The 25,541-nt window shown below is 42.9% G+C and overlaps 1 protein-coding gene across 6 annotated transcripts; it reads right to left on the reverse strand.

Annotated features, from left to right (window-relative positions):
• Positions 1-356: 356 nt before the first annotated feature.
• LOC120313985 (matrix metalloproteinase-17-like) lies at positions 357-25,223 on the reverse strand. Of its 6 annotated transcripts, none has more exons than XM_039356552.1 (12): positions 21,384-25,223; positions 18,327-18,588; positions 13,663-13,900; positions 12,507-12,639; positions 11,080-11,257; positions 10,393-10,676; positions 8,532-8,708; positions 7,403-7,493; positions 5,630-5,712; positions 5,045-5,197; positions 2,832-3,089; positions 357-2,068 (listed from the first exon to the last, which is right to left on the reverse strand). In XM_039356552.1, the coding sequence occupies exons 2-12, from the start codon at positions 18,488-18,490 to the stop codon at positions 1,707-1,709; spliced, it is 2,121 nt and encodes a 706-aa protein (XP_039212486.1). In that variant the 5' UTR covers positions 18,491-18,588; positions 21,384-25,223; the 3' UTR covers positions 357-1,706. The 6 variants fall into 6 exon arrangements, with proteins under 6 accessions (XP_039212486.1, XP_039212490.1, XP_039212487.1 ...); XM_039356556.1 differs by lacking the exon at positions 21,384-25,223 and adding an exon at positions 16,939-17,157 and having other exon boundaries at positions 13,663-13,959; positions 18,327-18,339; XM_039356553.1 differs by lacking the exon at positions 21,384-25,223 and having other exon boundaries at positions 357-1,999; positions 18,327-18,736.
• Between the last annotated feature and the right edge of the window lie 318 nt (positions 25,224-25,541).

Here is a 25,541-nt window from a genome sequence, read left to right on the forward strand (position 1 = left end):
ACATTGCCCTGAACCAAAACCAAACCAGTCGCATTCATAGGGTACAAACCCAACCTTACACGAAATGTGCTGATTCTTACCATCTAATGATAGCTTTACTTCCTTGCTTGCCTCATTAGCTGTATTCGAGCCCTTGAACCATAACTTTTACGGAATTATACTTTTCCTGTTTTCACATAATAGATTGAATCACAAACTCACTAAAGAGGCTGGGTTTGATCCACCAGCTGCCTTAATCCTAACCACGTTTTGTTTGAACACACCTGTCAGGTTAGATGTGTTGTGTAAACATAACAATGGGGGTTTTTCATCTCCAGGAACAGCATGCAATCGATCAAAGAACACCTAAAGTTATATGATTTCATGCTGGCTTTAATAACTTTCCTCCTTTTCCCATGACCTCTGATTTTGTGTCTTTCTCCCCACCTGGAAACCAGGGAATACCCCCATCACCCTGGGTGGGACAAGGAAGATGAGTAGCAAGGGAAGCAGATGTCCCACAGGGAGTCTATCTTTTTTGCCGGAAGCAAGGACCGAAACTTGTCTAGTCTCCGATATGTTAAGTTGCCATTCAAGTCTATGATCTGTCAAAAGTTGCCTGGTAGGTTGGATCTGGCTCCATCTGTCATGCCTGCTTTAAACAACAAAAGCCATGCTCTTATCCACCCTGCAGGCATTCATCATCTTTCAATCATCATAGGCTACAGTGAAGCCATTTGATTAGCTGACAGGCCCTGACAAGCAAGATTGCATCCTGAAGGAGTCATTATCAAAAGCGGCAACTCTTTCCTGCTTTTAAAAAAAGGGGGGTGGAGGGGGGAAGACTCACTGCTTCCTTCCCGGAACAGCAAATCAGATCTCACTAAACATGTTTCACCAGACCATCTTTGGCCTAGGGAGAACTTTTACAACATAAAAAGAATTGACCTATCTTTGGTTCCTTCTTTAACAAAAGAGCTCCTTATTTTCCACCTCCTAGAGTCTATGAAAGCTTTTTTTTTTTGTCTTGTGATTGGACGTTCCGATTCCCTTAGTGTCCATCTTCCAGCTCCTTGTTATTTTACACAAATGTTGTTGTTCGTCCATCGATTTCGATGAAGACCTTGACATCTTGTGTGTTATGGGTCATCAACGATGTGTCCGTAGGTGGCTAATAAGACCGATGTTAGCACGGAATGTTCTGCCACATACTGAACAAAGAAATGTAGACGGTGTTAATTCAGCATTTGCAGCTCTGGCTTTGCGGAGTGCTCGCTTTTCTTGTGCCAAGATTGTCCTTCTGCACCCAGCTCATCTCCAATTGTCTCGACTTTTGTCCTGCCATTGGAATAAGATGGAATCTGGGAAGAGAGAGTGAGGCTGAGTATGCGCACCTCTCCCTCACTTAAATCCAATCCACGCGCAAGTCTTGACATCTTGACTTTCCCTATGAACATTTTACAGAAAGGTTGCTATTTGAAGCACAAGTTCCGATGGGTCCGTGTGGAGGCCTTTGCTGCTCTTCCATTCTAGCAAAGTGAAGCCGCCACACCTTGAAGGATGGGCAACCTCAGCCTGCACCTCAAGGGCTTGTCACTTTCAGTTTCATCAGGAGGGCTCTCTTTGTCCAGCTGCAGATGTGCAGTGTGATCCTCCGAGATAGTGCCTCAAATCAAGGTCATAGAGAAATACATAGGGCAACCCAAGGTCAATATTCCTCATCCACTCTAGGCAAGTCCTTGCAAGATCAAGACAGCCCAGGGCAAAATATTGAGCAAGGTGGAAGAAATGGCAGAAAAAGCAGCACAAAAACACACACGTCCCTCAACCTCCAGTTGAGGCCCTCGGAAGTTGGGTGGAAGTCTAACGCCCAACGAAGGGCTAGTAGGCATTGTCCTTAGAGGCTCAGTGGTGCAATCCAGCCAATCGGTGGCAATGGAACGAGGGTATCCATCTTGGAGTTGAAGGGTGTCCTGGCCAAACTTCCAGTACTGTTGGCCCTTAAAAACATACAGTGTTCCTGCAGCAGGACAGAGAAGTGACAGCAGCAATAGATTGACGCAGAGTTTCAGAAGACTGAGAAAAGTCCCTGGAATAATATACAGTACAGAATGGTTTGGAAGAGGAAGCAGAAGCAGTACAGATAGCCCTCAACGTACAGCTACAATTGAGCCTAACATTTGTTGCTATGTGAAAGAGCGGTTCAGTAAATTCTGCCCCATTTTACAGCCTTTCTTGCCACAGTTGTTAGGGGAATCACCGCAGTTGTTAAATTAGTGACACAGATCTTACATGAATCTGGCTTCCTCACTGAGGAAGATTGCAAAAGATCCCATGACCCTGGGACACTGCAACTGTCATGAATGTGAGTCAGTTTCCTAGTGTCTGAATTTTGATCACGGGACCCATATATGCACCCTTTTATTTCACACAATATGAATTCTTCCTTTCTTACAGCTGTGCAAAAGGACCTGCTTGTTCCAAAGATGCTTTTTCCAAAAGGCAACTGGATTTTCTTGTCCCCCCCTCCGCCCTTTGAAAACATTTTGCTTCTCATCCAAGAGGCTTCTTCAATTCTCAAGAAGCTTCTTGGATGAGAAATGAAACATTTTCAAAGGGGAAAAAAAACAAGAAAGTCCATCTGCCTTTTGGAAAAAGCACCCAGTCTGGGACAATCGTGACCTGGATGATTGAGAATCTACATAAGACATTTAAAAGCCGAAAGGGCCTGATTGTTCTTGAAAGGGTAGGATAGACTGGAGACCCCATGGCATTTCATGATTCCCAAGCACCCAGATCAACAGGAACGCAGGGACTCATCTGAGTCAACCCATGGACGACAGCCAACTCACCATCACTTTCACTCAAGATAGAGTCAACAGAAGAGGAGAACTGCTCCCAGGATTCCCGGAGGAGAGGGGAGGTGTCCTCTATATGCTGTGTCATCTCATCATAGCACCAGAAAAGGTCTCCCTTGAAGAAATAGGTTTTCTGGTCTGAAGGCCAGGAGAAAGCACCGCTGATGCCCCCTTGGGGCAGGCCAAAGTCTGTGACTGGGCGAGGGTAGCCCTCCTCCACACTGTTGTCTTTAAATACCCAGTAGAGAGGTCCTTGAGTAAAGAATGGAGAGAGAGAAAGAGAGAAGGGTATGAGCAACAGCAATAGCTTGTTATTGAAACCATTCGTTCAGGATTATCTGCCCCATGGAATGGAAACTTGAAATCATCTCCCTTAATACTACCAGGCTCCTGGCCTCGCCTGATTTATTTTAATTAACAAAAATGAGAGGGAGATAACAGGAAGGTTACAAAGCAAATTGTCAGCGTAGCATCTTCACCTGTAGAATTTTTCCCAAGCTAGAGTGTTCTGTATCAGCTAGTTAGATGAGAACTATATGTTAGAATGTTTGGCATTTATTGGGTTAAGCACTGTCTCCTTAAGAGATGGCTTATGGGTAATGTAGTTTAGCTATTCAGTAAATCCCATGTTAACAGGTCAGTAGGAGGAGCTACTAAGCTCATCACAGGATATCTTGGCCACGTGCCAGCTTGTAAAAGAGGTCTTTGTGAAGAAAGACACGAGGTGATGTGTCCCATAAGAGCCATGGGGTGAGTTCACCTTTAATTTTTCACCCAAAGGAATGGAAAAGGTCATGATATGTTCAGCAGAAGAACTCTTCTTAACTCTAAGTTATTGTTTGGGATTCCTGATGAATAAATGGTCTAATATTCCTTTCTTTCGTGTTTATGTTCTTCTGCTGAACATATCATGACCTTTTCCATTCCTTTGGGTGAAAAATTGAAGATGAACTCACCCCATGGCTCTTATGGGCTTTTTGGCAGTACGGCCTTAGAAGACTCTGCCTTACCTTGTGGGCTGAAGTCCTATTTTTGGAGAACACACAATTTGAGGAAGATTAAAGTATGAAAATATGCTCATTTGTTTCAAAAGAGATGGGACATGTAGGCAGCATCTGGAGGGGTTGAGGGAGCGGTTAAATCTTTTGGCTTCGAGCAGCAAATAGTTGAAACTGAGATGATGAATTGGAATATGGTCATGAAAATTTGCTAATGGGCAGTGCAAGTTCAAAGGTATATGGTGCCCCTAGTCCACATTGACTGATGGTGTCACCTCTCACTGATGCAAAGATTTTCATTTTTAGAAGGTTTTGAAAGGGGAGGCAGCACTGGAGCCCCTTGTTGGTGGGCTTTTCAGTGGTACCAATTGACTAGGCTTTAGAAAAAGCATGCTGGACAGAGAACAGGTTGTCCTCAACTTACAACCATAATTACAATTGTAAGTCATGATAGTCCTTAAGCGGGTGATTGTGCCCAATTTTATGACTTTTTCCATGGCAGTTGTTAAGTGAATGCAGCAGTCATAAAGCAAGTCCATTGTTCACTATAGAGTATTTTTTGCCTGAAATCAAAAGAAAATGCCAGTTTCTGAGAAAAAAATATTATAAATCACGGACACATGATTACAGGACACTGCAAACAGCTGGATCATAACTACCTTTTGGGTGGGGTCTGTCCTAATTTCAAAAGGACAGTGAGCCACCAATGGTAAGTCAAGGACTACCTGTATATGAGATGAAACAGCAAATCACTTTGTTGGAATTCATTGATGGAATGTAATTTTGTGAAAACAACTACAGTAGTATTCAGGCAGTAGATGGCAATGTTTACAAGTTTGGATCTATGGTATATACTCTATGTTCTTTTGTCGTAAGTAGAGTTTCCTGTTTCCTGTTACAGTTAAAAACAGTTAAGCAGTAAAGCACATGGTGACTGTACACTTTGTTTGATCTGTGGCACTATGTATAAACAAAATTTCTAACACACTTCTTAATCCGCAGGTTTCTGTCTGGGCCTGCAGTTGATTATGTAGAGGACGAGTGTATATTTTGTGCTTTGAAATCACACCAGTTGCTTTAAAGTAATTAAATAATTCTGCTTGTTCTGTACATCTGCCACGGCCATTGGCTTAAAGCACGTCACGTTTTATTGGAACAGAATATCCTTCTGCCTTTGCCCAGCTCACTTTGCACTTCTGATCTCCTCACCACTGAAGAAGAGGATGCGATGATCTGCAGGTCTCTCATAAACAGCGTCCACTTTGCGGAGAGTAGAAGGAAGTCCTCGCCAGAAACGAGTGATCAGAGCTGGTTGTGGAGAAGAGAGGTGCCGGCTTTGGGACAGGCGCCAGAAGTACTGATCTGCCACAAGAGCAGGAATAGAAAAAAGAAAGAGACATTAATTTCCATCTAAAAGGTGATCCTCTTTCTTGGCAGATATTTTGGTGTGTGTGTGTGTGTGTGTGTGTGTAGACATGGATGAATATGAGCCTATCAATATGAGCATTCAAAAAGGGTAATGAAGAATTGAAAGAAGACAATGAAGAGAATTAGAAAATGGAATGGTTGGGGCTTCTTTTAAAAAAAGGCAAGTAAGGGAAGACGAGATTGAAGATAGAGGGTTTTTGCCCTGCCTGTTAATACTGGAATTTCTACTCGATTAGAAAAAGGGGAGGGCTGACCCTGAATCTGGATCTCTTGACCATGCGCCCAATACCCCATCCAATAATAACACTCCAGCCTCTTTTGTGCACCCTGAGAGAAAGCAGCTGCTTTGTCTGCAAGGTAACTAACCTTTGAAAAAGAACGTTTCTCCTCGGATCTGAGCAACAGCATCGATGTTGGAGGTACATCGGTCAGGAAATCCTTTTCCTGGTCTGCAACAAGGAAATTGGGGTGGGGGTGGGGAAACAACTCAGCCAGTGGAATCCCTAAACTCTGTGTTGGTTTCATTAGAGATGGAAAAGGATCTGCCAGCAGCATGAAAGTACATTTTACCCCCATGCAGCAATGTGTATTGTTCTATTATGAAGTAGATTTTGAGCATATCCGTTGAATTTCCCTCTAGGAAAGTCAGGGCAAGATAAATGGATATGATATTCCTATGTATATTATCCTTATCCTGACACTGAATCAAACTGAGGGACAGAAGTCATCTCACCTGAATTTGACTAGTTCCCTCTTTTGTTCAAAGTGGAAATGCTTCAGGTTCAACCAGCATCAGACCATGATTTAATAGCCAGGCTTGTTTTGGAATCATTGGCCGGATTTTCACCCCATTTTTGAACAACACGGGAAAATATGTTTAGTGCTGGATTTCTTGGCTTGGCTTTCCATCACGGATGGAAAAACAAAATTCTCCTTCAGTGGCCAGAATACCTTACTTATATCATAAGCTGAAATATCAAGATCAAAACATGGTCATACGTCCAGCTTTTATAAGTGCCTTTGTGAGTTTCATAGCTAAATTGGGATTATAGCCTGTTTTCTCCAGTCATAGTTTAACATAATATGCTACCCTGACTTTAAGAAGTGACATTTGCTTAAATATAAACTTCATTATTAGACAAAGACTGAAATTATTCACCATATTAACAATAACAGCAAAAGCTTTATCTGTATATAAGGACTTTATTGTTACCTCTTAGTCTCTGCAAATTGGTAGTAGTAAAACAAATTTGAGGCAAACTTTTGCAATGTTAGTGCATACAGTCACCGAACTGTGAAATAATAATAATGATAATAAAGTTGGAAGGGACCTTGGAGGTCATCTAGTCCAACCCTCTGCTCAGGCAGAAAACCCTATACCATTTCAGACAAATGGCTGTCCAGTCTCTTCTTAAAAACTTCCAGTGTTGGAGCATTTACTGCTTCTGGAGGCAGGCTGTTCCACTGATTAACTGTTCTAATTATCAGGAAGTTTCTCCTTAGTTCTAGGTTGCTTCCATCCATTGCTTCTTGTCCTGCCTTTAGGTGCTTTGGAGAATAGCTTGACTCCCTCTTCTTTGGGGCAGCCCCTGAGATATTGGAACACTGCTATCATGTCAACCCTCGTCCTTCTCTTCATTAAACTAGACATACCCAATTCCAGCAACCGTTCCTTATATATTTTAGCCTACAGTCCCCTAATCATCTTTGTTGCTCTTCTCTGTACTCTTTCTAGAGTCTCCAACATCTTTTTACATCATGGTGACCAAAACTGGATGCAGTATTCCAAGTATGGCCTTACCAAGGCATTGGAAAGTGGCATTAACGTGATTTTGGAGATACAATATTGGAGATACAGTGAAGTGGTGCATACTGTACATGTGAAGACCACTGTGGTTTCTAAATAATGGCTGGTTTAGGGCTTAGCATGCTGTCTAAAACCAGATAATTGTTGCTTGTTCAATAGATCGTAGTCAGACAATCTGATGCATGAGTCTAATCTACATCTTTCTACAGAATCTTATATTTAATGTTGCAGAGGTGCCAAAGTTGGGATCGTCCAACAGATCCATGCAGAGGCTATCAAAAATAGACCTTGATTTACCCTTTGCAAATATAGTATAAAGAGTGTCATCTAACCTGACTGCAGGGAAATTCTGTGATAAGGAGAGAAGGCCTGGCAATGGGGTCGTTACATCATGCTTCTCTGTGGACTGAAAAACTTTACTCCCTGGTTTGAAAAGGAGAGGAAAAAAAGGAAATGTTTTTAAGGGAAAAGAAGAATTTTGGTGGCATACATTTCAGAAAATGGGAATAGACAGTCCAGACAAATGTTGAAAAGAAGGCCAATACAAATTAGACTGAAAGCTATTGAACTGCGTCAACCTGCTTGGTCAAATACAGACATACACCCACACCCACGCATACACACACAAACACACAGTCCATCACTAAAAGTTGAGATGGAACTATTTCAGAACTGATAGTGGCACGTTTACCTATAGTGATGAGCCACTGTCTGTTTGAAGGTGATTCTACAGAAAATATGGGAGGCTCGATTGATTGACTTTGCAAACAATCCTCCTAATGAGTATGAATATTATTTATTATATTACTACATAATTATTATATGAATCAAGGATATTAAAATAATGAATTTAAATGAAAAAGGGGGGGGGAAATCACACAGTTCTTGTTCACTATTTCAGATCTACAGATTAAAGAATGGGTTGGACATGCAAAACCAATATCTTCAGAGTTAGATATTGTACCAAGATTTTAAACAAGTTTTTTTTAAAAAAAAAAAAAATTGCAAAGATCTGCTTTCTCCAACCTGGTTTTTAACAGAGCCCTTAGATGTCAAGCCTGTTGAAGTACACTGGATCTACTGGACAAAGCTGAGAAAGTTGGGCTGGTCCACAGGACTCAGGCAAGGTCTTAACTCAGAAGACAGAACGACAGAGTTAGAAGGGACCTTGGAGGTCTTCTAGTCCAACCCCCTGCTGAGGCATTAAACCATCCACCATTTCAGACAAATGGTTGTCCAATCTCTTCTTAAAACCTCTAGTGTTGGAGCACCCACAACTTCTGAAGGCAAGCTATTCCACTGATTGTTCTAAGTGTTAGGAAATTTCTCCTTACTTCTAGACTAATTCTCTCCTTGAACAGTTTCCATCCATTGCTTCTTGTTCTGCCTTCAGATGCTTTGGAGAATAGGTTGACCGCCTCCCAGCATTGTTTATTTAAGATCCCAGGTTGTTGCACTTACCGTAAAGCTTCTGGATTTCAGCATGATCCTCCATGTGCAACTGGTATTGCAATGGGTCTCCTACAGGTCCCCGGTAATATGGACGCATGATAGAGTGCTTGGAAGATGAATGTGTTAAGCCAAGGCTGTGGCCAAATTCATGAATGGCCACAGCAAAAAGGTCGGTGCCAAAGTCATCTGTCAAACAATGAAAATCACTGATTGAGTGATCCAGACTGAGTCTACAAAATGAGAGAAGGCATCACAAATAACACAGCACAGGATCAAAAGGAGAGCAAAAATATCATCCTGTCCAATCATTTCCTACAAAGTAATGTGTCCACTCTTTGTTGAATTGTTTATGGCATCTTGAGAGCTCAGATTAGATATGAAAAGTACGTATGGATAACGGCTGCCTCCTCTCAAAACAGCTCCTCTCCTACAACTAGACATTCTTTGTTTCTTTGTTGAAGAGTGGCGAAACCAAGGAAAAACAAAAAAAATCCAGTTGCCTTTTGAAAAAGCACCTTTGACACAACTTTGACCTGGATGACTGAGAATCTCCATAGATGCTCCTCCCCTACAGTTCTCAAACTTCAGCCATCAGGTACTCTAGAGCAGAGAACTAGATTTGCCCTAAAAGTTGAATCTAGGTCTCCATCCTAGATGATGGGCCTGGGTTGCATCAGAGGGTGAATCTTTGGATACAGGGCAACATCTCAACCTGCTTAGTGGATAGAGGAAAAGTCAAATTGGCCAGACTAGCATAATAGTTTTATTTATATGTTGTTGTTAGTTGCGAAGTTGTGTCCGACCCGCGACCCCATGGACAACACTTCTCCAGGCCTTCCTACCTCTACCATCTTCTGGAGTCCATTTAAGCTCATGCCTACTGCTTCAGTGACTCCATCCAGCCACCTCCTTCGCTGTCGTCCCATTCTTCTGTTGCCCTTCATCTTTCCCAGCATCAGGCTCTTCTCCAGTGAGTCCTTCCTTCTCATGAGGTGGCCAAAGCACTTGAGTTTCAACTTCAGGATCTGGCCTTCTAAAGAGCAGTCGGGGTTGATCTCCTCCAGGACTGACCAGTTTGATCACCTTGCAGTCCAGGGGACTCGCAGGAGTCTTCTCCAGCACTATAGTTCAAAGGCCTCCATTCTTTGGCGCTCAGCCTTTCTTATGGTCCAGCTTTCACAGCCATACATTGCAACTGGGGAAACCATGGTCTTGTAAAATCCATATTTTTACTTTTTGTTTTTCAACACTGGTTTCCACCAAACCTTCCCCACACGAAATTAGAAAGACAATTTCTTTCTTGGGTTATGGTGGAAGTCTGAGAGCACCATCAAAAAAAAAAAAAAAAGATGAAATGGTGGGAATAAAGACATGATGATGGTCAAAGAAAATAATCTTTTTTGGTTGAGGTAGAAATTAGGGGCCCTGCTTTGGAAGTTTGAGAGAACAATGAAAAATCCCTGTGATAAGAGAACCACATCAGAAAATGCATTAGGGAATGTATGTGTTGACTTTACTGTGCTTTTTTGTTTGATGGTTACCGTACCTCCATGTCACAAGTTCAGCCACCTCCTCAGGTTCATTGTAGCTCCTTTTGGACACTCACTTGAACCCATAGAGAGGTCAGCATGGGGGGAGAAAAGTACATGCAGCCTTAAAGTCACTCAGACGGTTTACTCACATTCAAAGCAAGGCAAGTACAGTTGACCTTCAGACTTTTAGATAAAAGTGGGGTGACAGGAGAAGACAAGAGCAGGATTCTATGCATGGAGCCATTCTCCATCCAATGTGAGCCTTCCATGCAGTCAGGCAAACACCTGAACAGGTTTACAGTTCTTAACTCTTCCACTATGTGAGAAAGTCAAATTACCTGGGGAGCGGAAAGTCCATTCTTCATCCTCATCAAAATGGACAGTGCCAGCCCTCAGGGGGTCTCCAGGAAAGAAAGCATGGGCCACCATCCCACCAGGTCCATCAAACGGATAGTTGTCATGGTGATCCAAATGGAGGAACTCCACAGAGATGTCAGCATTGTGGCCGCCAACCTCATGGAAGGTTAATGGTATAGCTTCACTCCAAACCTTTAGGGCATAATAGATCAATACTCTCATCGTCTCTCGGCTGAGACGGGCTCTTTGGGGATAGCTCTTCACCCTATGGGAAAAATAAGATGGATTTACACTAATCCTAAACTAGGTTTAATAAAACACAATTCCTGGCTTCAGATAACACACCATACCCCAAACCAATAGACTTTATAATGGCTTAACACGATGCCCAGGTTCACTTAGCAGGCGGACTCCATTGCTGGATTCATCTAACCATAATAAACCACCAGCTACCTATTTCCAAGTTAACCTAATTGTCTGAACCCTGCCACTGAATCTTTGTACAGGGTACAATTGTTTTCTCAGTCTATTTTCCCACCCAACTAGTGTTTCTCAGCCTCAGCAATTTTAAGACGGGTGGCTGAGGAAGGCTGGGAGTTTGAAGTCTACCCCTCTTAATGTTGCCACCATTGAGAAACATTGCCTTAAGCCTACATGTGGATACCTACTTCCAGGAGATGTTTCTTTTAGTCCAAACTGAATCAACGCTGCGTCTCTTCCGACTTTTTCTCCTCTGCCATCTCTTCTTCCTTGTCCTTGCCTTCAAAGAAAGCTTTGGAGGGATGTGTGGGATAATATCAGGCAAGGCACAGCGAGGCATCCGGATCAGACTCAGCGTGGCATCATCTGCAAGAATTCAAACACCCAGAAATGTTTCACAGTGAAAAAGTCAACTAGTTCGACTTCAGTTCTGCAAGGAAGTGGAACATTTTCCTAGTACAGGGGTAGGCAACCTTGGCTCTTTTATGACTCGTGGACTTCAACTCCCAGAATTCCTGAGCCAGCATGGCTCAGCTTGGAAACCTCTCCCTGTCCCCTCAGCGTGGCTGGCTCAGGAATTCTGGGAGCTGAAGTCCACCAGTCATAAAAGAGCCAAGGTTGCCTACCCCTGTCCTAGGACATACCAGTTTTCCACTCTTTATTTTGCTGAATCCATTCTGCTTTTCTATGGTGTTCAAAGAACATTTCTATGCACGGCCAAATTTAAACTTTCGGTCCTTTCCCTATGTCTTTCAAATTGCCTTGCCTTAATTTCTTGGAAACAGGTAATTTTGGGGCCAGTTATATTAGCAGACAGGCTTAACCCTAAATTTCTAATGGCACTGAAGGTTCCTTTGTATTGAAATGCACTGATGCTGCAGTCAGTGACATATAAATTTAATAAATAAATTCTGAAAACTAAACTGTATATGAAAAATGAACCCTAATTCTAGCAGATATTAATATTCCTCCCACACACACACACACACTATCTGTAGTGACAGATAGCAAAGATATGTATTTCCTAACAGAGCAATGTGGATAAAATTTTCCTGATAGTTTCCCTCATTTTTTATTTTCATCTTAGAATCCACTGTAGAAAACCTTTGCAATTTTGCCTAGGAGCAGAGAAATTCTTCCCTGTGTTAATTTAGCAGCTACCTCTTTCCAGCAGGCAATTAATCCTGAAAGCTGTCCTTCCAATCATCTTTATTTCAATAAACAAAACTGAGCAACAGGAGAATGCACAAAAAGAACGGTCTTCCACACTTCATTATTTTTCTTCCCCGCCCGATTGACATAAGGAACATTAAAAAGAAATCTAAATCCAAACCTTCCATTCTCTCCATTTTCATTTATCTAGCTATCACAAGTTCTAGGTAGCTCATCTTTCTGAGAATTAATATGATTTGACTATTTCTGGGAGGCACATTTAATTACTGAAGATATTCAATTAGTGCCTGAATCTCTCAGGGATGCTACAATAACTTCTTTCACTGGAGTTCAGGGGATTGGACTGACCTCACATTTTTGGGTTGAGAGAGATATCCACTGCAAAACCATGGGTCTCCAAAGAGAACAAGCAAGATACTAATATCTCTCAGTTTTGTTATACCTAGAATCCCAGTTTCTGCAATGCCAGCAAAACGCTGCATCATACGAAGGGCTGTTGCCACATCTTCCCATGTCTGTAGTTGGCCTGTAGTAGAATCAGCAGATGGAAGGTATCCATAACGTATTAACCACTCCTAAACAAAGATGATCAGTAGATAACATGAGACGCTGTAATCCTGACTTTCCTCCTGGGAATTCTAAATTTCTTAAACTGGGCCTCTCTAATTTGCTTATACTGCTTCTTTGCCTACGCAGAAGAAAAACCACAGGGCCAATTCTCAAATACCTAGCTACAAAATCGCGAATTCTGCATTTTGCCCAAGCCCTGAAAGATGCAGCCAGATTTTTGGAATGCTTTTCTATACCAAATTGCTGGTTTTTCATTTCTTAAAGAGTTTAGATTTAATTTATGAAACGGTGGGTTTTTAATTTATCAAACAATTGGGCTTTTGTTTTTAAGGTGCTCTCAGGAAGAAAAAAAATCTCACTACCTTTCACGAAAGCCAATTCTCCAACTCAAGGGTGTTCAATCTCAGCAACTTTTAAGAGAGGTGGATTTCATCTTCTAGAGTTTCCCAGAAGGTTCCTGACTGCCAATTAGGGAATTTTGGGGAGTTGAACTCCACATTTAAAGTTGCTGAAGTTGAGAAACACTAGTCTGATCAATGTCCTCAATCACCCAGAGAAGATCTGCAGCACAGAACTGGCTTGGCTTTCGCCATTTTGTAGACGCACCCATCTTCTTAGTGTCTATGGAGATTCTCAGTCATTCAGGTCATGGTTGTCCCAAAAGTGTTTTTTCATGAGGCAACTGGACTTGCTTGTTTTTCTTGGAAGACGTTTCGCTTCTCATCCAAGAAGCTTCTTCAGCTTCTTCAGAGCTGAAGAAGCTTGGAAGAGAAGCGAAACATCCTCAAAGAAAAACAAGCAAGTCCAGTTGCCTTGTGAAAAAGCACCTTTGGGATACCCATGGTCTTAGGTTTCTCAACCTTGGCAACTTTAAGATGTCTGGAGTTCAATTCCCATAGCTGGCTGGGGAATCCTGGGACTTGAGGTTCACATGTCTTAAAGTTGCGAAGGTTGGGGAACCCTGTCTTAGATGTTACAACTCCCCAGTTTTCAGTCCCCAAGTTTTATCACCTTCAGGTTTGACTTACAATGACTTCTCCACTGGCGTCAGTGGGCGTGGGGGCAGGACTGAGGCAGGATGACAAAGACGGTAGAAGCAGACAGAAGAGAAGGCAGTGTAGAGAGATGGCGGGTGGCTTCGTCCTTTGTTTTTCCTCCAGGTGTTGTTGCTGAGGCTGTGTGTGATATTTCTTAGGAAAACACCCTTTTCCAGCCTCCATCCAGGTGCTGCTCACTGTTTTGGTGAGTTCACCACCTCTTCCAATTCTGGAGGGGAAAAAAGGATTCCTTTTTTTCTGCAACCCAGCTAAGCTGGTTTATTTTATCTGGGGAAAAACAAACAAACAAATGTATATCAACTCCAGTTCCAGAACTGGTATTTTTTTTTTTTTTTTGTATTTGACCCAAAACTTCTATCTTATCACTAGCCACTGAGAAAATGGCAAAAATAAGGGACAACTTTCCTAACGAATTATTTGACAAGTATATGAGGCTTGATTAAATCTTCTTCCTAGCCAGATGTTTTGAAACTCATCCCTACTAACTTTTACTTGTTCTACTTTATCTAAGGAATTCATTGCAGTGCAGATAGCAGGCCAGTGGTTTAGTGGTTAAGGTGCTTGCCTAGAAAGCAGGAGACTGTGACTTCTAGTCCCACCTTAGGCATGAAAGTGGGCTTGGAGACTTTGTGCTAATCACCAGGAGACTGTGAGTTCTAGTCTAGTCCCACCTTAGGCCTGAAAGCTGGTTTGTTGGCAGTGTCCATTTTGCTCTAGAGGTTCATGGTGACCTAACCCTAACCTTAAGTGGAATTTTCCTCCAATGGGATTTTCCCATATATTTTACCAGTAAACATAGATAGGGCAGGCTAGAAAAGTCAGTGCCCTCCTAACCATACCCAAGCACTCCGAATTTGATGGCGGTGTCCATTTTGCTCTAGAGGTTCATGGTGACCTAACCCTAACCCTAAGTGGAATTTTCCTCCAATGGGATTTTCCCATATATTTTACCAGTAAACATAGATAGGGCAGGCTAGAAAAGTCAGTGCCCTCCTAACCATACCCAAGCATTCCGAATTTGTTGGCGGTGTCCATTTTGCTCTAGAGGTTCATGGTGACCTAACCCTAACCCTAAGTGGAATTTTCCTCCAATGGGATTTTCCCATGTATTTTACCAGTAAACATAGATAGGGCAGGCTAGAAAAGTCAGTGCCCTCCTAACCATACCCAAGCACTCCGAATTTGTTGGCGGTGTCCATTTTGCTCTAGAGGTTCATGGTGACCTAACCCTAACCCTAAGTGGAATTTTCCTCCAATGGGATTTTCCCATGTATTTTACCAGTAAACATAGATAGGGCAGGCTAGAAAAGTCAGTGCCCTCCTAACCATACCCAAGCACTCCGAATTTGATGGCGGTGTCCATTTTGCTCTAGAAGTTCATGGTGACCTAACCCTAACCCTAAGTGGAATTTTCCTCCAATGGGATTTTCCCATGTATTTTACCAGTAAACATAGATAGGGCAGGCTAGAAAAGTCAGTGCCCTCCTAACCATACCCAAGCACTCCGAATTTGTTGGCGACGTCCATTTTTCTCTAAAGGTTCATGATGACCTAACCCTAACCCTAAGTGGAATTTTCCTCCAATGGGATTTTCCCATGTATTTTACCAGCAAATATAGATAGGGCAGGCTAGAAAAGTCAGTGCCCTCCTAACCATACCTAAGCACTCCGAATTTGTTGGTGACGTCCATTTTGCTCTAGGAGTTCATGGTGACCTAACCCTAACCCTAAGTGGAATTTTCCTCCAATGGGATTTGGACCAATCATCAGGAGACGATGAGTTCTAGTCCCACCTTAGGCATGAAAACAAGCTGGGTAACTTTGGGCCAGTCACTCTCTACCATTTTGACTTTGTTGACTCCATTCTGCAGACCCCATAGAGATAAGATGGACTCCACCTTGATACTCTTTCGAAAGGCCACAAAGACATGGTTTTACCAATGGGCCTGAGGACCTCAGGGTGATATGGAGCTTGTCAAGTGGTTGGTTGGATTGTTGTCACCAGGAAGGTGGAGGCTTTGTCTTTAGGGTTTTACTTCTGTAGTCTTTGTCTTTAGGGTTTTACTTCTGCAGTCACCAAGTGAGTGGAGCAATCATATAAAACTAACTAACTAACTAACTAACTAACTAAATGTAACAGATGCCCCTAAGGAAGAGTGCTATAGTGCAGAGGTCCCCAACCTTGCCAACTTTAAGCCTTGTGGACTTCAATTCCCAGAATTCTGGGAGTTGAAGTCCACAAGGCTTAACGTTGCCAAGGTTGGAGACCCCTGCTCTAGTGAACCCATTGCTTTTAGCATGTATGATGGAGCTTGAGTGCCACATGATTTCAAGACGACGGCACTCAGTTTGTGCCTTCTCTGTGACTAGCACACCCTTGTATGTTCCACTCAGAGTTATTATCCTACACAGAAGCAGGCAAAGTGAAGCCCTGGGCACCGATACACTATGGATGCTTCTCTCGAGTTCAACTGTGCTTGTATTTCTTTTATAGATTCTTTTAGCTGAAAATGAGTACATGCACTACTCCATAAGCAATCTTAAAAAACAAAACAAAACAACAACCTGAAAAGAGTGTTTACAGCCCAGGGCTTGGCTTTGCTCAGTCACCCAGAAGGAAAATCAACCCAGAAAGTGAAGTCATAATAGCTGAGAGAATTCTGTGGGATGGGACAGAGAGAGCCATCTCTTTTGTCTGACTTTTGGTAGATGGCTAACTTACAACAAGAATGTCTATGGAGGGTGGGGGTGCATTACAAGCCCATCCCTTTTAGGGGCATGTAGAAAAAGGTGGGGTGAATCTTGCAGGTGGCATCTTGATTATTTTGTGATCTGTCCCTCCCCACCATGGATACCCCTGTTTTACAGGGATTTTGTTGTGGAGGAGAAGGGGGGGGAGAGAAGAAGGGCTATGTACCCTGTCTTTGTGGAGGGAAGGGGAAGGGCAGGAGGGAAGGGAAGGGAAGGAAAAAGGAAAGAAAAAGGGAAAAGGAAAAAAGAAAGGAAAAGAAAAGAAAAAGGAAAGGGGGAAAGGAGAGAGGGGAGGAACCCAGGATGAAGTTTACAAAGACAGGAATTCTATCATTCCGTTGTAGGCATCAGAGCTAGTATAGATTTAAATTCAGTGCCATTCCTTCCCTCTCTGAGAGCCAACTCTTTGTAAAATATACAGGGTCCACGTCCTAAATTTTCTGCAAGGACAAGGAGGAGACTTGCATTAAAGCTGTCACTTTAGTAATGGAATACCTCATTCATCAGCTGTGCCCAAACAGCCCATCTGTGCTCTTGTATTACTGTTTGCTAGAGAGGCTGCTGTCTTAAAGATGCTGGGGGATGTCGGTCCGGATCCCTTTCAGGGACACGGAACCCGTCCCATCTCTCAAACCGATATCAGTCTTTAAACCCTGTCACCATCCTTCTGATTTTTCCAAGTCCATAAATTTTGCAAAACTTTAAGGTTTAAGACTACCAAAAAAAAAGGAGAGAGAGATCTACAGCATGCCTTTTTTTGATTTAACCCAACAAGCAGGCAGAAATGATCTATTTTGCATTTTAAAAAATGTAGAAAATAGTTTTAAAAACAACAACAACAACGATGATTGTTCCGCTTATATTTCAACAAGACCCCCTGTCCCCTTGTTCCTTTCTCTCTGGTTTCCGAAGTGCCCCTCCTTTTTTTTTAGGAAGGCTGGCAATGACAAGGAAGGTGGGAAGGTGATGTTCTCCCATCTTTGAAGAAGGGGGGGGCTCCTACTTACCTGTCCGGATGTCCCCCAAAGAGCAAGTCCTGAAGGATCCCCAAGAGCAGCTTTGCTCCAGTTCTACTTTTCCTTGGAAGCAGACTGGGGTGGGGCGGGAGGGGAAGGGAGGGGAGGGGAGACCAGCAGCAATTCTGTTTAGGGCAGGGAGGGGTCCTTTGAAGAACATATCCTTCCCAGAGGGACCAAAAGAAACCACGCCCCACCCTGGTCTGCCAAGACTGGTGGAGATGCAATTCCTCTAATTTGCTTTGCCCCATGTAACAAGCAACTTGAAAAGATTTTTGCTTTACTCTCCACTTTCCTCTGGCTGCTGACATCTAATTTCCCCCTCCCTCAATTCACAATCTTCCTTCCTTCCTTCTTTCTTTCTTTTTCTTTCTTTCTTTCTTTCTTTCTTTCTTTCTTTCTTTCTTTCTTTCTTTCTTTCTTTCTCTCCCTCCCTCTTTTCTCTTCTTTCTTTCTTTCTTTCTTTCTTTCTTTCTTTCTTTCTTTCTTTCTTTCTTTCTTTCTTTCCTTTCTTTCTTTCTTTCTTCTTCCTTCCCCTTCCTTCCTTCCTTCCTTCCTTCCTTCCTTCCTTCCTTCCTCCTCCTTCTCCTCCTCCTTTCTTTTCTTTCTCACCGAGTGTGCAGCATGTGCACTTAAGGACCTGTGATTATGCACAACACACTCAGATCCACATCCCCTCTCACCTCTTGGATCTCTTCAGAGAAGCAGCCCTCGCCCTTCCTCTTTCCAAACCCACATGGCTTTTCTCTCCCGACAGCCCACCTGTGAATTTGGAAACTCACTCAGAGCCCAGATGGCATCCCCAGCCACAGACACCCCTCCATGCCTCATCTGGCCACCTGCTAGACCCCGCTGCTTTCCACCTACCTGATAGAAGGCGTCCATCGGACTGAGGACTTTGTCTCTTCCACCCGCCAGGGAGGGGCAGCACAGCGGGGAGAAGGAGGATGCGTCCTCGGAAGGAGGAGTTGCCTGCAGCAGTGAGGGGCTGAGGATTGGGTCCCCAAGACCTCCTTCCAACACCATTGCATCTCATGCAATTGGCCATAGGGAACAAGGACAGGATTTTAATTCTTGGCTTGTTGCTCTTTATGCATTCTCATAGGTACCGGTCCTGTCTTCCTGGACACTGGAAGAAAAAACATGACGGAATTAGGAAGTAGACTCTGATGGGGAGACTAATGCAGCGTGCTGACTTTTTCTGCCAGATTAAAACAAAAACTGGGGGAGAGAGAGGAGAAGACCCACCTTTCTAAGAAAAGGGGGGTCAGTTTAACCTCCCCCTGCAAAGTGCTTTATGATTTAGCTGTTGCCACAGGATGCTCTCAAATGCATCCAGGTTTTTTTTTTTTTTTAAGTTTGCCGACTGATGTACTGAAGTGGAAAACTAGCAGAATGTTCTCCTTCTGCTGTCCCCAGCATGGCAGTCTTGAGTTACGAATTCTCAGTCTTAGGGAGATGCAGTCCCTTGAAACCTCTAGACTGGAGGACGTTAGGTGAAGCTGTCAATCGGTTTGAAATGACAGATTCAGAGGAAACCATCAAGATCCTCCCTAAAGCCATGTCAATCCTTCAGCATTCAAAATTGAAAAGGAGGACAGTGTGCAGTTACTGGAATGAAAACATGAAGTGGCTTGAACACATTACCTGGATAATATTAGTTATATTAGTTTCTGTGGTTATAGAGTCACCTTGAGGAAATGTTCTTATCTGAAAGAAAAGATGGGTGTCCCAAAAAGCAATGGACTTTCTTTCTTTCTTTTTTCTTTTTCTTTCTTGAAGACCTTTCGCTTCTCATCCAAGAAGCTTCTTTGGTTTTGAAGAAGCTTCCAAGATAAGAAGCAAAATGTCTTCAAGGAAAAACAAAAACCAGCTGCCTTTTGAAAAAGCATCTTTGGGACAACCATGACCTGGGTGCCTGAGAATCTGCATGAACGAAAGGATGGGTGGGACATTTGTAATTCTCAAGAACTGGAAACCTATAGAGCTGGAGATCACGTGCATTTGTGTGCATCCAGTTTTCAGAACTTGTCATCATAGAATAAAGGACCAATCTTCAGAACTGTATCTTTCTGATTCTAAACTCAACTGGGTTTTCCATCTACAATCCTTTCCATCCATCCGTCCATCCAGGAGATCATCTGAATTTCATTGGCTGCCTAATTCTCCTTTCCTTCCTTGTCTGGTCTGAAACGCTGAGCAAAATGCCTGTCTGCTTTTCCACAAAAGTTGGATCGCTCCTTGATAATCAGCCTTTATCGTGAAGGATCTTGCTGGTCCTTTTATTCCTTTCAGCTAAAGGCTCCAAGCAGAGGCAACTGAGCCCTGCAGAGACTTGACTGGGGTGCATCCCCTTTAGGAAGCGATGATGAGTCCAGAATGGCTATTTTGGGTGATGGGGTCAACTGGGGCCTCTGTAAGTCCTGAGCAGAACAATGCTGGTTGACAATGAGGCCATTAATTTGTTGGGAGACGGCTGTGCCCAGCTAGACTGGTGTCCATGGTTACACACACTATGAGGCTCTTATTTCTCACTCAGATCTCTGAAGTGGGGTGGGCGGAGGGGGCGAAGGAGAAATGCCACCCTCGGAGAAGGCAGACTGTGGAGGAACTGAACGTGGCTTTTGCTTCTGATACATTCTTCACTAGTTCTGAGCACAGGCCGGGAGATGTTCTGTTGAGTTACTTACAAACTTTACCAACTTCCATCAGCCTTGAGCTACTTACAAAGTAATAAAGGCAGGATAAAAAGCTAATATAGGTAGTCTCCAACCTATGGCCATAATTGAGCCCAAAAACAGTTGAGTTTTGCCCCACTTTATGACCTTTCTTGTCAAGGTTGTTAAGAGAATCACTGCAGTTGTTAAGTTAGCAACATGGTTGTTAAGTGAATCGGACTTCCCCATTGACTTTGCTTATTAGGTCGCAAAAGGTGATCACATGACCCCGGGGATGCTGCAATCGTTATGAGTCACTTACCAAGTGTCTGAATTTTGATCACGTGACTTTGGGGATGGTGCAACGGTCATAAATCACGTTTTTCAGTGCTGTTGTGTCAAAAATCACTTTTTTCAGGGTCATTGTAACTTTGAATGGTCACTAAACTATTATAAGTCAAAGACTATCTGTAATATAGTAATTGTGGATTCTGGTGCTCAAGTGTTGTACAAGTATATATCTGGACATTGAAAATTGCCGTTTTCTGGAATGGTTGCTCATAATAAATGTAATACAACAGCAACTCAAACGCTGCCAAATGAAGAAAACTCTTGGAGTTAGATAGTTGTGTAAAAGGATTAAAAGCTCCGTTCTAGCAATGAATCTCAATTCCTTTGCCAGGCAAAGTAATTTTTAATGAACTTGGACTCAACCAGCCTTCCAAAATTCTCACTAAAATATGTAGGCAAAGAAATGGGGTGAACTTTTCGAAATTTCCCCTGTAAAAGATGTTCCCCAAAAGCCTCTTACAAACAGGGCGCCCCCTTAACGATGCTAGTATCGCAGTTGCTCAAAAAGCTCCCCATGGGAGGGGGTCTCACTCCCAATGTCTTTTCTTGAGATTTAATGAAAGCGTGGGAAGCTGGGAAGTCCCGCAGACCACTGGAAAGCGGATCACACAATGGAAAACAGGATATTCACAGGCACACACACACACACACACACCGCCTCCTCTTCGGGCTGGTTTCAAAAGGCTTTTGAAGCAAATCAATTGCAGACCTGCGGTAAAAACCCGGGGAAGGGGCAGTAACTGAAGAGCGGTTCATGCTTCAAATGATTGGAAGGATGGATGCTATTCATTCGAGGCGGCAAAATAAATTAATATAATCAGAGCCCTGGCATGATTTTAACATGGATGTAGGTTACAGCAAGACAAAAATTAAGGGCAGTCTGAAATGGGCCTTTTGCCACTGCATCCTCACCAACCTTTTGCCATCTCAGCTTCAACCCACTTCTGAATCTTGTGAAGAACGATTGCTCATTTTTGTCAAAACAGAGACAGCAGAAAGCAGTTGTCGGTGGTGGGCTTCAACGTTCCACAGCCTCTTGGTAGCCCAGTGAGAGCATCCAGAGCGAAGCCATCACAGGGAAGGTCTAGTGGAGTTGACAGCAGGACAGCTCATTATTATGGGCCATACATTGCTGAAAATAAATTAGCAAAGGGTGTCTTGAATGGACACAGGAGTGGCAGCATGCCCAGAACACATGTGGCAGATGAGTCACATCCATGGCCATGTGGATGCAGCGGGTGTCAGGGCTAACAGTGCCCCATTAACAAACCCCCAGAAGCAGATCTCAGAGGGAGGCAGAGAGGATGAACCACATCTGATCCCTCTGGCAAAGGCTCCCCAATGGTTGGCTCTCGTGATGCTGACGGAAGAGATTTCTGGTGCTCATCCAAGGCAGGCAATGTTCCTTGGAGCAGGAGGAAAACCAATTTCAGGATAGGCATTTTCTTTATTTGAAGGTGTTGCGTCTATAAAAAGGTCCCCTGCGTGCAATTTAGCATCACTCGGCTTTTTGATATTGCAAATCAAGCCATTCAGAATGGAGGAAGCCTCCTGGATGAGAAGCGAAACGTCAAGGAGATACAAAGTCCAACTGCTCCTTGAATAAGCACCTTTTGAGATAATCCATGAGCTGGATGACTGAGAACCTCCGTAGACAAATCAAGCCGTGTTCTTCATTGTTTCAATTACATCAGCAGAATTTATGAGTGGATATTCAGGCAAGAGGAAGGCGTAGTCTTACAGCAGCATGCAGAGAAGTGTCCAGGGATTGAAGGAGCAAGACAAGAACACCTGATCTGTTGAGATTTGGGGAACTGTCCTCACAATGTGGCTACGTGATGTTTAGCAGTCTTTACAAAAAAACAACACGGTGATCTGGTTGAGGGAATCTCCTTGTAAATTCCTCCAGAATGTTTCTATTTATTAAAGCTCCTAAAAATACAACGTTTGTGTCTAGGTTGGAAGGATAGAGGGGAAAAAAAGACTGAGGGCCCAGGAGGTGCTTTGGATATTGACATGGGTTACAACGTGCAAGGTTTAGAGATGTAAACAGTATCTTTAGACAGAGGTCTAGATTTCCACCAAAACCACCTCAATGGGCGAGCAAAGCCATTAATGCAACCAACCTTTTGCAGAGCTGGAGAAAGAGGCTGACGCTTTTCTTAGCAGGGCTGCATGCCAAGAAATGTGCCTCCTTTTGCCCAGTTATAAAAATAACCCAGACTCTGCATTTCTTTAATCTATCCCCAGATGTTTCAAGTCCCTGCAATTGAGAAGCCCTGATCCGGCAGGATTATGGTATTTCATCCTTTTAAGAGGATTGTGGCAGAACCTGACTGGCTGTGCTGCTTTATATTATTGGGTGAGAAGAGGAAATAGAATGGAAATTCAGTGGATGAAGACAAGATTTTTTTCCCCCATTGGAAATTGCTATGCTTGGTCAACATCTCCAGTTAAAAGGACAGTAAGTAAATAATCTCTATCTGCCACTGACAACCCCTGGCATGTGGGTCTCCTAGAAATTGAAACAATAAATAAATATGGAACTAAGACTTAGGACAATTCTGCCAGTTAAATATAGATTTTACCCTTCTACGTTGAACTAGATGGGTAAATGGTCCTACATGAATTATACAATTTAATTCAACATGTGAGCAATGTGATGCTCTTGGCCAGCCGCCTGCCTCTGCTCTTAAAAATAAACATTGGGAATGCTGCAGTTTCACCCAAACATGGTTTGTTCCACACCATGATTAGTTGAAGTACTGGCTACCCATAAGCCACAATCAGATAGATTCTGCAGCATGCTAAGGCCAACTCAGATTAACTGTTTTATGGCTCAGCGTTAGCCCAACATATGAACCCTGACTGCTTTTGGGGTCTCTCCTGGATTCACAGGGATTCTTGGGCAATAAAAATGTTGAATAGCTCCAACTCAGGACTTGGTTTAGAAATATATGCGGAAAGATAAAAAGTTGGGAACAGAACAGAGTTGGGAACATCCTTAGAAGATAGATGACGTAGCAGGGGTCAACCACCCCAAATCTGCCTTTCTCATCAAGTATTACTTATATTCCGTTGGATGGACTGAAAGACATACAAACCAACTATGTTGTTTTTAAACCGAGTGACAGCCTCTGCAATTCTTCCCTCCCCAAAAGCCAAGTAAAACAAGTGTAAATACAACTTAGATACTACAGGGCAAAATATGACACCTGTAATGGTTACTCCCTTTTGGGCAACCTACTGTATATTCTGGGCTACAAACTTTTCAAAGAGCCTGTTTGTTTAAGAAATCCCAGATTGCCCTGATCAAGAAGCACAACTAGTGATGGAAAACTACGACGTTTGAGTTAACTTTAATTTCTCACGAAACCCCATCAATTCTTGTGGGGCTTTAGGGCTGTGTGGACCAGTTTTAAAAAAAAAACTGCTCTAAGACCTGGAACAAGCAGAGATTTTTTGTTTGTTTGTTTTTTGAGTGGGTGTATGTGTCAGGAAGCACCTCTTTCTGCATCTTTCAAGTAGCCTTAAACATCCTTTTGAAGCACAGAGAAATCTTGATGCATTTCCCAAGCTTTAAAAAAACACCACAACAATGGTTTCTTTGCTGGTGGCGGCAGGTCTCAAGGGAGGAACAAAAGAATAGAAATGAAATTGAGGTCTGCCCTGGATTTGATTATCCATCTGTCTCTCTTGTCCTGTCCGCCCCCCCTTCCTGACCTAGTTAACTCAATTAGGCAACACATCTGCCACTCCCACCCACCCTTCACATCCATCATTTCCAACCAAGAGATCCATGAAAGGCTTGAGAAATCTTACAGTGGGGCAGTAAGGACAATTTCTTCCTATAAACTATAATTGCACTTAATAATGAACTAAAGGGCCACCATCAGTGAACTGTTGGACAGTATTACGTGGTCTGTTGGGTAGATGTTTGGGCGGTTTTAGGGGTGGGGAATTGTGGTGGGTGGGAGTGTGTTTGGGGATTATGTGTGTGGGACCTGGTCTTTGGGTGTCACGTAAATTTCGTTGTATGTGTATACTGTGTATACACATACAATGACAATAAAAAAGTTTATAAAAGTTTATTATTATAACAGAAGCTGCCACAGATGTAACTTATCGTGCGGGGACAGCACAAGCTCAGGTTTTCAGAGTTTAAAGAAGAGTATATAGGTAGTCCTGGACTTATGACCGCAATTGAGCCCAAAACTTATGTTGATAAGTGAGAACTTAAATTGCCCCACTTTTACGACTTTTCTTGCCACAGTTGCTTTAAGTGAATCACTGCAGTTGTTAAATTAGTAGCACGGTTAAGTAAAGCTGTCTTCCCCGTTGACTTTGCATGTTCAGGTTACAAAAGGGATCATGTGACCCCGGAACACTGCAACCGTCATAAACATGTCAGTTGCCAAGCGGCCAAATTTTGATCACGTGGACCATGAGGTTGCTGCAATGTTCGTAGGTGTGAAAGATGTTCGTTAAGACACTTTTTTCAGTGGCGTAGTAACTTTGAACGGACACGAAATGATCTGTTGTTAAGTCGAGGATTGCCTGTAAGAGTAATTGGCACCTGAGAGGATTTCCTCCCCTCATATTGAAAGCGTACAAGTATTCCTGGACTCACAACAGTTAATTTAGCGACCGCTCAAAGTTACGACATTGAAAAAAATGACCTGTTGAATGTTTTTCACATTTACGACCGTTGTAGCATCCCTAGAGTCACGGGATCAGAATTCAGGCACTTGGCAATTGACTCACATTTACAACGGTTGTGGTGTCCCAGGGTCATGTGATCATCTTCCGACAAACAATGAAGTCAGATTTACTTAACAACCATGTTACTGACTTAACTAGTGCAGTGATTCACTTAAGAAAAGTTGTAACATGGGACAAAATTCACTTTACATCTGTCTCACTTAGCAACATAAATTTTGGGCTCAATTGTGATTGTATGTCGAGGACTACCTGTACTGGTGTCTCTCTGGTTATCAATATTATTTATATTGAGATTACAAGTCAAATGGGTATTGATGCTTAGGAGAACAATTCCATGATCATACTGGTTACA

The sequence above is a fragment of the Crotalus tigris genome, unplaced genomic scaffold (genome assembly GCF_016545835.1).
Source record: "Crotalus tigris isolate CLP2741 ecotype Arizona unplaced genomic scaffold, ASM1654583v1 scf7180000018825.4774228, whole genome shotgun sequence".
NCBI lineage: Eukaryota > Metazoa > Chordata > Lepidosauria > Squamata > Viperidae > Crotalus > Crotalus tigris.

Excerpts from the sequence above, each read along its gene's own strand:
- LOC120313985 (XM_039356552.1), bottom strand. The coding sequence starts at position 18,490 with ATGCAATGGTGTTGGAAGGAGGTCTTGGGGACCCAATCCTCAGCCCCT. Across the intron at positions 3,090-5,044 it reads TCGCATCCTCTTCTTCAGTG|GACCTCTCTACTGGGTATTT; the intron begins GTGAGGAGATCA and ends TCTTTACTCAAG. Across the intron at positions 2,069-2,831 it reads TATCTTGAGTGAAAGTGATG|GGACTTTTCTCAGTCTTCTG; the intron begins GTGAGTTGGCTG and ends ATATTATTCCAG.